The 12,725-nt window shown below is 39.4% G+C and overlaps 1 protein-coding gene across 1 annotated transcript; it reads right to left on the reverse strand.

The window, feature by feature from the left end:
* Window positions 1–1,003: 1,003 nt before the first annotated feature.
* On the reverse strand, window positions 1,004–11,290 carry wdr32 (WD repeat domain 32). The gene is made up of 7 exons (XM_008398853.3): window positions 10,327–11,290; window positions 8,807–8,920; window positions 7,715–7,912; window positions 6,731–6,933; window positions 5,849–5,926; window positions 5,620–5,765; window positions 1,004–4,959 (listed from the first exon to the last, which is right to left on the reverse strand). Exons 1-7 carry the CDS (start codon window positions 10,797–10,799, stop codon window positions 4,588–4,590), a joined length of 1,584 nt encoding a protein of 527 aa, XP_008397075.1. The 5' UTR covers window positions 10,800–11,290; the 3' UTR covers window positions 1,004–4,587.
* Window positions 11,291–12,725: the final 1,435 nt, after the last annotated feature.

Genomic DNA, 12,725 nt, shown 5'->3' on the forward strand with positions numbered 1-12,725 from the left:
TCCGCGAAACGGTGGCGCCACCTGGTGTTCTCAGTCATAACAACATGTACTTCTTTTTCAATACAGTATACCACCACTACTGAACTTTAACCCCATAGAGATTCTATGGAGTTAGCCTGAAGGCTGTTGTCATAGCAACCTGGACTTTCATTAACCTCAGCGGAGCCGCAGGTTGATGGCCTCCATGCCACGTTGTACTATAATTCATGGAAATTTAATAACATTTTAATTTACTGAGAGATTCGATTTGGGGGTTTTTACTGAGCATAAGCCATAATCATATAAATGACAAAATATAACAGCTTGAAATATTTTCATTTTTGAGCTGTTCAAAATTAGCAAAACCTCTGCAAAAAACTAGATTCATTCACTTTTCTACAGACTCACTTCATAACAGAAAAGTGCCTTTTACAGATATAGGTAGTAAGTTATCCTACTCAATGTGTAAAGGGGTAAATACTTTTTTATGGAGCTGCATCTAGAAAGATGTTAATACTTTGAAAATGTAAAATTTAACAAGGCGTACCAGTAAATAAAACACTGTGCTAAAGCAAAGCAAAACCCGTCCTCAACACATTTGGACTTTATGCAAGAATCTAATATAAAAGACAATGTAAAAGGAAAAAAAGAAGAAAGAAAAAAAAGATGCTTCTATTATTTTTTTTTAGATATCCTGTTTGTTTCACCAGAATTAACCGGGGCATCCTGTTTAATGCTCTCCTTTTGAATTTAGTGTAGGGTCATGTCTTGGTAGGTTCATCTGTTGACAAGGCAACCATTAGTGGTGCACTCCATAAATCTGGCTTTTGTGGAAGTGTTGCAAGAATACAAATGACCACCACACTTTTCAGATTTGACCTAACAAAAAAATGCAAAAACAATGTACACAGAAATACTGAAGTTAAATACATGGAAGTCAGTAGCGGTAAAGTAACTCACCTTTTGTTCTAACCATCGTTCCTGGAGTACTTGGTTTATAGGCAATAGTAATGCTGGAAGCAACTTTAAGCATTTCACCATGTTTTATTTTCATCTACCCATCCTTCATCACTTACTGGTGCACACATGAAAAAAGAAAAAAAAAAAGGTAATAGTGTGGACATTCATGAAACTCATGGCTAGATACAAGTTAAAATCCAAAACAACAATCAAAAATAACACACAAACCATGATAAACCCAGTTTTTTTTTTCTGTTTTTCTGCGTAGAAATACAGAGTGAAAATAGATAAGACACTTCAAAGAGCTCGTGAGTGTACCTGAAGTAAAAGCAGCGGAGGAAACACAGAATCCCTTCACACTCATATCAGTCGAGACACCATTCATGTGGCTACGAAATGTTTACGTCTGTGTTTAGACGAACCGAACGACTGACCGAGCTGAAGGCAAACTGCAGGTTACGAAAGCGGCTAACCGAGGTGCTGGTTTGATGCTAACGGGAGAAAACTTGGAGCTGGAAACTTGAAAATCTAATTTGTGTTGTTTTTAAACCTTTACCTCAGAGTCAAATTCAGGTCAAAACGGCTTCAGTCGCATTTCCCTCCCAACTCTGATGTTATAATAATTATTAAACACAGATTTTTAATCCCTTGTTTCTTGAAATCAACTAGTTGTAATCACACATTTTTTCTGTAATTTTAAAATCGGAATAAATGGGAGTGCAACAGCGCCCTCTTCAGAGGGCAGAGAAAAGTACATTTACAAAAAAAAGAAAAAAAAGAAAAGGAAATCTAAATAGCTTTTCTTTAATCTATACCAGCAGAAGTTCTCAGCTCACTTTCATCCATCATAAATCATATTTTGGCAACTGACAGCTCAGCATAGAGCAGAAATAATAAAGGAGAATCACCAGAAAGGCTGATGTGCATAGCAATAGTTTTACGTAAGCTAACTTCTAATGTGTCCTGGAGTCTTTCAGTGCGATAACAGTGTTTTACTACCAAAAATAAAATGGCTGCAGTGTGTGGCTGTTCCCAACAGGTGGCGGTAAAAGGACATTAATGAACACTTAAAGCAAACTCAATCCGACTGTTTATTATGAGTAAACCTGATAGTTTATTCAGCTACTAATATAAACCATCAGAAAATGATAGTTTGGATATCAGGTTGTGATATTTACCCACCATGTTTCACCCATGATGGGTAAAACACCTTTATATGTTTTAGGCAGGTAAAACAAGTCATTCAATTATTCAATTATTTTAAGATTTCCTGTTTGCTTGGGGTATAAACACGATGTAAGACAGAAGTCCATTTCTTTTAACTGCTAGCTGATAGGCTAATATTTCTAGAAGATCAACATTTATCTGGCCCACACACTCAGTGAGTAGTAGGAAATATTTCTAGACATGGGTTATTTTTTCTAAACTTTTCTCAAGATTTTTATATGTAATTTGGTTTAAGGTTTGTAATAAATGTTTGTAAGCATCTGTTGTGCTATTTTATACTACTTGAATAGTTGTTAATAAAAACAATTAACTTCTAGAAACTTCTAGGAACATTTTAACTCATGTGAAGTAGCCTAAAAGTATTTAGGAAAAATTCTGTTTACTGTTAAAAATAAAAAGTAGTTCTTAAACCTCCTGCGATCGTAAGAGATGGAGTCATTGGGACCCCGCCAGCTTTTTACCCTGTGCGTGGTCCATCCTGGTCACGCTGACCTTGCGTGCTCTTTTCCGATTTTTTTTTTTGTGTGTGTGTGCACGTGGTTTCGGGAACCAACAGTGATGGGAGAACCCCCGTCAAACTTGACATCCGCCTTGCTCCTACAGAGCACAGCGCTAAATCCACAGGAGGGTAAAACTATGCATCTTTAAATTGCATTGATGCAGAAATATTCACCGCCTTTTTGCTACTGCTAATTTTTCCAGGTGGCCGGATGTTTCAATCTAAAGACTTAAGATAAAAGCATGAGCCTTGGGGAAAGTAAAGAGGTGATTACAGAGCAACAACTCTAAAGTGATTATCAAATCAAACGCTGTGCAACAATTAGTGCCAACATTAACACACCAAGTAAAACTCTTAGAAACGACAGAGGTTCTGGACAGAGGAAAGAGATAAGATGTTGGGAACAAAATCAAGCAGCAGGCAGGTAAAGGAGGGTAGGTCCTTGAAGTTCAGATTGTATGAGCACAGAAGCAGCACCTGTGGCGAAGGCATGAGTGAAGCAGCAGAGAGCGGCACCAGGCGCAGCGCGGGATGCCGAGTTTACGTGACAGACAGCGTACACGAAAGTCTGTTCGTCTCCCGGGTTCACCAATACTTGACTTTTTTTGCACCGTTAGTGTTGTCCTCCTGAGACGGCAGCGTATGGATGTGCCAAATCTCAAAAGAAGAAGAAAAATTACTATTAAAGAGGCCAAAAGCAACTCGGCAACTAAAGGAGCCACAAACGACCAACAGTTTGTCGTTGCCTGATGTCAAGTTGCATCAAGAATTGCATTCATCTTCTGCTCAGAAAGTTTCGTCCGCAAAAACAAAAATGCAATTTCTTTGTATTTCAATTTTGAGCTTGCTTTTCTGTCATGTCTTTAAATTCAGGGCTCAAAGTGTCCATCCTCTGCTGCAACCTGGCAATTAGCCCAGAGCTTCAGTCTGTCATTTCTTTACGCCAGTTAATGGCCATCAAACTGTTTGACGGCTAGCACCTAAACGAAGTCGACCCGTTTAACAGCTGCAGACCTGGGTTGTCACGTAGTCAGACTATGTTCTTAAGCTAAATGTAGAGATGCATCAAGGAATCTGTTGGACAATTTTTTTTGGCCAATGGAGGACGCGTTAAAATCCAACCTTTTTCGAGTCAGTGAATGCACCATACGGAAGTGCTACCCGATTGCACAAAATACTCTTCAGAGTGTATGCTATTACTGAGTGAAGACTCAAAGTTAGCTAGTTTCAGAATCAGTGAGGCGCTTAAAATTAAGATGGAAGAAGCAAAGAGGTGTAAGAAAGGGAACTAAGTACAATATATGTCTGAAGTTCATAAAGGCTGCCTCAAAGCAAGAGAGAGCAAGACTTTCACAGACAACAGGAAGGCTGAACAGAATACAGCTTCTGTTTAGTAATGCAAATCACTTCTATAAAATGCCAGAGGTCATTTAAAATATGAACTCCAGAATTTTAGTTTTGTAAAAGAGAAGTAGCTGTAATATATGGTTATGCTATTTCAAAACATAGTTTCTGCTCCTAATATAAATAAATAATAGCAGCTTAAGGGAAGTAAACAAGGAAGAAACATATCCTGAATTCTGTTCTTGTATGTTCTTACACTATATATTAGTTTTCAAACAGAAACTGGAATAGACTAAAGTCGGCATCGGCAGGTTAAAGCTGTACAAATAGAAGAAATTAGAGATTGGCAATAGAACTCAGATCAGTGCATCTCTGGTTAGCTTCAGCAAATCCTGTGCACAAATGTGCAAAAAGTAACTATCTGTAAAACACCTCCATGATGCATTTCCACCCCTTTCGATACAGCGGTTTAGACTGGTATGCGTTTCCCCAGGTCTGCAGTGATCGGGTAAAAAAAAAAAAAAAAAAACTAAAAAAAAAAAACTTTTTTTTTCCTTTTTTTAAAACAACGCCGGATGCTAAAACTTGGGCTGATAAAGCGCCACGCGTCCGCTCAGGCACCCCGAGGCCAGCTGGCAGTGCGTTGGGGAGAACTTGGTGGTGAGCACCACGTCGCTGTGCGAGTAGATGGAGCGGATCTCCCGGAGGCAGCTGGTCTGGACGGGCAGGCTGTCGGCCAGCTCGCTGCAGCGCTCGTCGAAGGCCAGCAGGCGGACGCCGTAGCCGTACGGGGAGCAGATGAGCCGTCCGTCGGGGCTGAAGCACAGCTCCTTGATGTAGCCCCGGCCCACGTTGGCCTCCTCGATGTAGTGGGTGAGGCGCAGAGAGCAGCGGGGAGACACCAGCGGCCGCGTGGGCGCCCCCTCCTGGAACTCATACACACAGGTCCACTGGAGGAAGCGAACAAAGGAAGAATAAAAGGAGGAACAAGTGTGAGGTATCTTGACGATAAAGTTTATGCCAAATGATCTATATCACTCCGTTTAGATTTTTAGAGAATTATGAAATCAAGCTGTAGTTGCTGTGATATAAAAACAGATGGTTACATCCTAACTCCTGTGGCTTAAAAATGCAGCATCTTGGAAAAGTACTGATGCCCATTAACTGTCATATTTTGTCATGTTAGAACCATAAAGCTGAGCATTTTATGTGATAAGTCAACACATTATCGTGAAGCATTGTGAATTGGAAAGAATTTTTCAAAAGATGAAGATGTAAAAAGTAGAAACTGTCCATGGAAAGACAACTCCAGATTTCTTGGGTATATCTCTACCTTTGCACATAGACAGATGTTTTATAACTTACCCTGCTTTACATTTTACTCAGCTTTATCCCCAACCCAGCTGCGCTGTTGTTTGGTCATCATGATGCCGTGTGTTCCATAATTTGCTCTAATAAACCCTCTGAGGCTTTCAGGGACCAGCTGGATTTTATAGTGAGATTATATAAAACCCAATGGACTAAATTACAAATTAGGTGACTGGTGAAGGTCAGAAATACTTTTACGAGGCACTAGATCTGGATTTGTGACGGAGTGAGAGGTTCCTCACCTCCTGGTCGTCCATGTTGCTGGAGCAGCGGATGAGCGTGGCCCAGCCTTTGGGATGCAGCTGCAGGGATGTGATGCAGTTCCCTCTGTCCTTTTCCCCCGGGATTTCAGGAGTTAAAACCTCCAGGCTGTTCCGTGGGGACAGACCTGAGGAGAGAGGAAGTTTGATCACAGTCCTGGAAGCCGAAGTGATGCTAGGCTATCAGCATCCGGCTAAGATCATCCCTGACCTTCTCTGTGAGGATGAAGCTTGGAGTCGTGTCCCTGACGGGGCGTCACGGTCGATCTGGACGCCGATGTGCCTCCGTCTGTAACAAAAAGAAAACAAAACAAAAACACACACACAAACTTTATTGTTTTGTTTAAGACCATTATGATTAACAGTAAAGTCCCATGAAAAAAACAGAAAATATTTAAAGCCAATTTATTTTTCCCCCAACTGATTTAAGATATTTTAAGGCATTATGTTTAGATACACATTTAAGACGTTTTAAAGCCATTATGAATCAAACTTAAGACCTGTATACTTCTGTATTATGTCAGAAGTATACAAATAATAGTAATGATAATTGCAAAAATTGGCATTAAAAACAAGCTAGCTTTTAGCAACTAGTTACCAGCAGTAGCAACAGACGTTTTCACTGAGTTACAGTGAAAACGTCTGTGTGCAATAGTAAAGTTCTGCCAGAATAAGGACAACTTTTACTAACTTACTTTTTTCCTCAATGTATTTGGAATATTTTAAGACCTTTATTTCTAGATATACAAATTTAAGACTTTTTAAGACCAACGTGAATGAAACTTAAAGACCTGTATCATGACAGAAATGTACAAACAAAAACAGCAAATACAGTGAAAAGGTCCATGATCTCCCCAAAGTTTTGCACAATAAAGTCCCATGAGAAAAAGAAAACGTAGTTAAGGTAGAATTATTTTTTTCAATTAATTTAACATATTTTAAGACCTTAATTTTACATACATAAATTTGAGACATTTTAAAGCCTTTATTGTAGATACACGCGTTTCAGACTTTTTAAGGATGCCGGTCTTTGGAGATGTTTAAATTTGCTTCCACGTTTCTTTTTGTTTTTAAACGACGACTGCGTTCTGACCTGAGCTGAGCGGGGTCCGTCGGGCTCGCAGCATGCGGTAGCTGCCCACTTCCAGCGACTGGGTGAGGTCCAGGTCATGGAGGATGAGTAGGTACCCTGAGGAAGTCGAGATGAGCATCTTGGAACAGTCGGGAGTCAGACGCATCCTCATCAGATAGCGAGTGTGGAAGAACTTCTTGTGCGGGCAGCCGTCCTCCGTAAACCTGCCAGGGAGGACGTTTATTACGTTTGACAATACAGTAACATCTCTAATATGTTGGAATAACATTTTTTGTAGGGCATTTGTTACTCAGTTTATTCGCAATAATCAAACACATGCAGTCTGGATTAAAACAAAAGAGGTAAATGAAAGAGGAAATGGCCTGAGGAGTGAGTCAAAAGTATACATTTCAGATGTTTACAGGATCATTTTCTGCTAAAAAACTTTTTTATTCATCTCTAAACTAACTTAAACTTCCTCTTATTACTTAACAGAGGTGACAAAGGGAAAGATGTCGATTTCACAAGACTTTCAGAGGCATAAATATCTCAAAATTAAATAAATTACAGCCTCCTTATAGAACCCCAGCAACCAAATAAGGTAAAATTTTGCAGTAATTAAACCGACTACATGGAACGTGAAGCACTTCACTGAAAAACAGCCATTATGCTGTAGTTTAGAGATGATTACTAACTTTTTTTAATTGCCATGCATATCATGCAAAAATCTTTATAAGCCGTAAACTTAAAAAAATAAAAAATAAAAAATTGTGCCAATAAAACTAGAAAACTGATACTGATACATTGATACTTCTCATCCAAACTGACTGAGCTGGACTTCATTCTGAGCAGTGGTGACACAAATAAATCAATATAAATAAATAAAAATAAGATTTTTTTTTCTTTTTTCAATTTTATAAAATTGTAAAACTTAAAGTGGAAAGTATAGGACTGAGTGGATGTTTGCATTATGCAGAGGTCCTGCATAAAGCAAGCCCAACCAACCTGTTGGTGTCCCACGTGATGACGTTGCCGTCAAAGCCGGATGTGACCAGGAGGCGAGTGTTGGTGTCGTACTCGATGTTCTTCACCCAGCTGGCGTGGCCGTGCAGCGAGCAGACCTTGGAGTTCAGCTTACGAAGGTCCCATAATGCAATGGTGGTGTCGTCGGAGCAGGTGGCAAACAGGCGATTGTCCAAAAACCTGGAGAGAGACGAGATGGTTTCAGCCGACCTTCGGCCTCTGAGCCTCGGTTATTCATTCATTCGTATATAGGACACATTTAAAATCAACTTAGGATGCAGTCTTGTGCTGTACAGGTAGAATAATAAAGTAAAAGTAACCAAGTAGCTTTTTACATACAAACTATATTAAGGTCAATAGGAGGTGAAAAAAAGGTGAAGTTTTATTTATTTATTTATTTTTTTTTTACATAATATTGAAAATATGAAGAATTAAGTACAGCTATAAATATATAGTTTTATGATATTTTATGGTAATATTTTGATAATAAAAGTGATAAAAACTATTTATTAATTATAATTTTTCTTAAAGGTAACTGTATGGCTGTGACTGTATGACCGCATTCATAGCCCCACAAACATAAATACTGCTCTTGAAAATCATTTATAACACACTTCTGTACGACACCATTCACATAAAGAAAAGTGACTTGTGTCACTACACAGCACATGGTAAATGAATTTAATCATATGTTGATATTTTCATTGGGAGGTTTTATACATCACTGATTGGAATTTATAGGGACAAAAAAATCAAAATTCTTATCATCAACAGAAATTTATCACGATAAATGGCAAACGATACAATAAACGCCCACACCTAGAATTGAGTCAGAATTTGTTCTTGTGAATAAAAAGTTAAAAGGATGAGGAAAAAACTTGAAATGTCAAAAACATTATGAGTAATGTGGAAACAACATCTTGGAAGCAAAGAGGTGAGGGATATGCTGAAAACTGCCATTTCTTGCAGGAACAAAAATCCGTCCAACTTAATTTTTTCTCTCCAAGTGACCCTTTGTGATTCAGATCAGCTTTAAAAACCCTAAATGTCTGATATTAAATGTGAGAAGTGCACCTTATGTTGTTGACACAATCCTCATGGGCCTCTGTGAGGGTCTTGATGTGCCTGGATGAAATGGGGTCAAACAGGAGGACCTCTGTCTGCTCACAGGCCACCGTCAGCACAGACCTGAGCAGGGAGCACACAAACCAGTTACTGACCACCACAAGACAGGGATTAACTGTGTCATCATCCAAGTTATTCTACATTTAGGAAGGTGGGGGAAGAGTGCAACAGTAAAACGAAAACTTTATTATTCTAATGATAGTAGTAAAAACATGGAAAGATAGAGAATAAGTACTGATAAAATGCTCCAAGTTACATCATTTAGGTGTATCTCAGTAAATTGTAAGCATAGAGCAGCACAATATATCGAATCGCAATCATCATCACAACACCAACGTGTTAAAATATGGAAAAGTTACTTTCTTTCAGTATAAGAAAGTATAACTGCAGATTAATTGCACACAGAAAGAAACACATCAACCATATATTCCTGTTAATTTTGACTATTATAGTTTACAGGCAAAGAAACTCTTTGTTTCTTTGCCCGTTATACAAATAGACACCTTCTATTTGTATAAGACCGTTTACAAATGAGTCTGATTTTGCAATTTTAAGCTAAAAATATTAAGTAACGAAAAAGTGCTCAGTGTACAGTTTGCATAATTAGTTGTTTTTTGCAACTGTGTGTCCGCTGAGTTTGACCAAGTCTGGAGTCAGTTCAGCATCGAAATAAATACTTAACTCATTTTTGGTTCACTTATCAGTAGGCTGATTTGTTGACTGTTTTTAACAATTCCACAGCAAAAAATGCTTAATATTAGATTTTGGCAGAATTTAAAGCTAATATGATGCTACTTGATGAGTTCAGTTAGAAAATATTTTCATTCAAGTGGGATTTTTCATTTAAAATCCAAAATATATATATTATGTACAGCAGCAAATGGCATTTTAGGAGTGTGTCTACACCAGCTAACGATTAGTCAACAACTAAATTAGTTGGCGATTATTTCAATAATCGATTTATCAGTTAATCGTTTCACCCCAAATCGAATTTTGGGTTGCATTAGCTGGAGACCATTATCGCGGAAATGAACAGAAGTAAAGCACTCTGTGTGCGAATAATCTATATTCGAGTTTGACTCACTTCGATCATACTCGAACTTACTGAGATGCACCTGCGTATGTTCAGACAGCTGAGGCCAACAGTGTGCAGGAAGGACTTACCGCTGTCACATGAGCACACAAACAAACGTGACCCAGACAAGACAGCTTGACCCGGTTTGGCTGCAGGATTTAGGTCCTGCATCTGGTGTCTAGTCAAGGAGGCTCGACTGTCCTCATTAGCTGTGACTGCTGTGGGGAGCTTTCTAAAGACATGCAGCACTACATCACGCATGTGACGTGAACTTTAGATCAAACTTAAAAGATGAAGGATTTAAATTGTGAAGCACAGAGTTGTTGCATGTGTCAATGCAATCAGTGAAACCTGCGAGGTCTACGACCACGTCCTAAAACATCTCAGTACTTACCCGTCCGGTGAGTACTCCAGATTGAATACAGCTCCGTGGGTCTGAGAGCTCAGATTGACCGACTCCACAGCCGGGTTCATAGAGCAGTACAAGCTGGTCATTGTCCTGAAGTTATCCCTGGCTGGGTCTACAAACAGCCCCCGTCTAATAGTCCTGCTCTGCAGCCAGGAAAACAGGCTGTTCCCCTTGTAGCCTTCGCTACTGGTGCTCCCACCGCTCCCCGCCTGCGGAGCGGCGCCCGGTGAGCTGCGGCGCTCTTCATCCTCCAGGCGGGGTGGAGAGGAGCCAGCGCTTCCCTCCGGCTGGTCCTCGCTGCTGCTCCCCGGCGGCGAAGCACAGACCCTCTGCGGGGCGTCTTCTTCCACCTCCGACTGTGTCGGTCTGCCAACGGGGTCTTCTTTCTTGCCGGTGCTGCCGGGCCTATCCTGCGACTCGTCGGCGTCCTCGCTGTCGCTCTGGTGTTCAGAGCTCATTGTGGCGGCTTCAGCCCGTCCGCACCGCGGCTCGTGTCTCCGGTGGGGTCAGCGTCTAGCTCAGCCGTAGGAAACAGACAGGATACAGTCAGCTACCGAGCATAAATTCACGTCGAGTTCGTTACACGCTTAAGGTGCCTTGACGGATAACTGTAGCAGTGGAGGTGCGGTGGTGGAAATCTATTTTGCTGCCAGATTTGGCAGCGCCTCTACGCCGCCCATCAAGACGACCGGGATTAGCGTCTATCTGACCGGAAACAGGAGCTGACCCTTCAAAATAAAGGCGCGACATGGATTTATATCCGCGGTTCTTCTGTACAGATTCCGCCATTAGGACAGACGTTTTGGGGTTTTTTCTTGTATTTTGTGATAAAAGCAAATAAACAAACAAACAATAAATAAATAACGAAAAAGAAACGTATAAACTGATGCTGCTTTATTAACTGAAGGATGAGGTATAATTGTGTTTCGTTTACTCAGAAGCAGATAGGCCACCTACAAGTCCCAAAGTTTTCAAAAGTCAAAACTATAAAGTTTCATCAAAAACGTTTTTGTACGGTTTAAAGTTTAAAGTGAATCCCTTCTATACCAAAAAGAGTGAGCCAACCTTCCTCTGACTGCTAGGAATAACATACTCATTTACTTATTGCTACAAACTGCTTGACAGCTGGCTGAGTGGATAAACCCTCTGACTTCAGAAACGACCACACAAGTAGATAGTTTTTTGTATTTAGCAAGCTAACACCAAAATTGTATTTGTGTACCACTAAATTGGAACCCACTTACGGTTTGTACGTGGGTTCCAATTTAGATTCAGATTAAAAACAAACACGAGGAAAGAAATCTCAAGAAGCGTCATTATGACCCTTTTCATCTCATAACTTTCATTAAGTTTTATGAAGCATTTTTTGTTGTTGAAAATATAACACCAGAGCCGTGTTGAAAACAAAGAACAGCACTGCAAGAAATAGTTTTGTCTTACCTGTATTTGTTGGAAAACGCTAAAAGATAAAGAAAAATATAGTAGCTTATCATTTTATTTATTTATATGTATATAAGGATTCCTCATCTGTTTTAGAGTTTTGGAAGTCAACTGGGTAAAAATGTGACTTTCTGAGCTGTAAATTGAAGAGCTCGTGCGGATGTTTATGTATTTCTTCGGCAAGTTTCAACGTTTTTGTTCTGACCAAAACAAATGCCAGAAGAAAGTGACGTAGTTCCGCTTCCTCGTCCTGCTGCACCTATTGAGCTCGTTGCTGCCATCTGCAGAACAGATACTGTCACTACAATGTATCTTGATAAGTGAGCTGAACAGAAAGAAAGGACGTTTTACATCGGGTTTGTGCACAATAAAAAGAAAACAAAGAGAAAAAAATACTTTCATTTGAAAATGCAACATGTAATATTTGTGATAAATGCACAATTTTTGATTTTTGAGCCCAAATCAAATGGGGAAATATTTTACTTAACTTTTGTTCCCTATTAAACACAGTAAACAAAACGCTGCTTCTGAGAAAATGTTTTTTTTAATTTTTATTTTTTTATTTAGACAGACAGTCACCTAGTCACTTAATTCTACGACCATTCTACATCGTAACTGTAGGAGGCGCTGTTTATTCTAAACTCATTGACTTCTCTAAAGCAGGAATGTGTTTTGTCCAAAGACGCAAATCATGCAGGCTATCACATTGTGCGGGGAAAACAACATTGTGGACGTGTTATTAATTTCCATTTACTAAATGATCATTTATAATAAAGCGCAATTCCAATATAAGTAAATGCAGCTGCACATTATCTTACAGTTTTAATCTTGTTCTGCCACCAGGTGACACATCAATTTGCTATGAAACAGCTAAACATGCTGCACATCTCATTCACACAGAAGTGAATATATTACATATTATACAACATATACATATATATTTT

The sequence above is a fragment of the Poecilia reticulata genome, chromosome 22 (assembly GCF_904066995.2).
Source record: "Poecilia reticulata chromosome 22, P_reticulata-male-v2, whole genome shotgun sequence".
Lineage (NCBI taxonomy): Eukaryota > Metazoa > Chordata > Actinopteri > Cyprinodontiformes > Poeciliidae > Poecilia > Poecilia reticulata.

What these genes read in the sequence shown, in the direction of transcription:
- wdr32 (XM_008398853.3), bottom strand. Translation starts at nt 10,799, where the DNA reads ATGAGCTCTGAACACCAGAGCGACAGCGAGGACGCCGACGAGTCGCAG. An exon ending in CTGGAGTACTCACCGGACGG is followed by an intron (nt 8,921 to 10,326) that starts GTAAGTACTGAG and finishes CTCCCTGCTCAG; the next exon opens with GTCTGTGCTGACGGTGGCCT. An exon ending in ACGGACCCCGCTCAGCTCAG is followed by an intron (nt 5,927 to 6,730) that starts GTCAGAACGCAG and finishes TTTTTGTTACAG; the next exon opens with ACGGAGGCACATCGGCGTCC.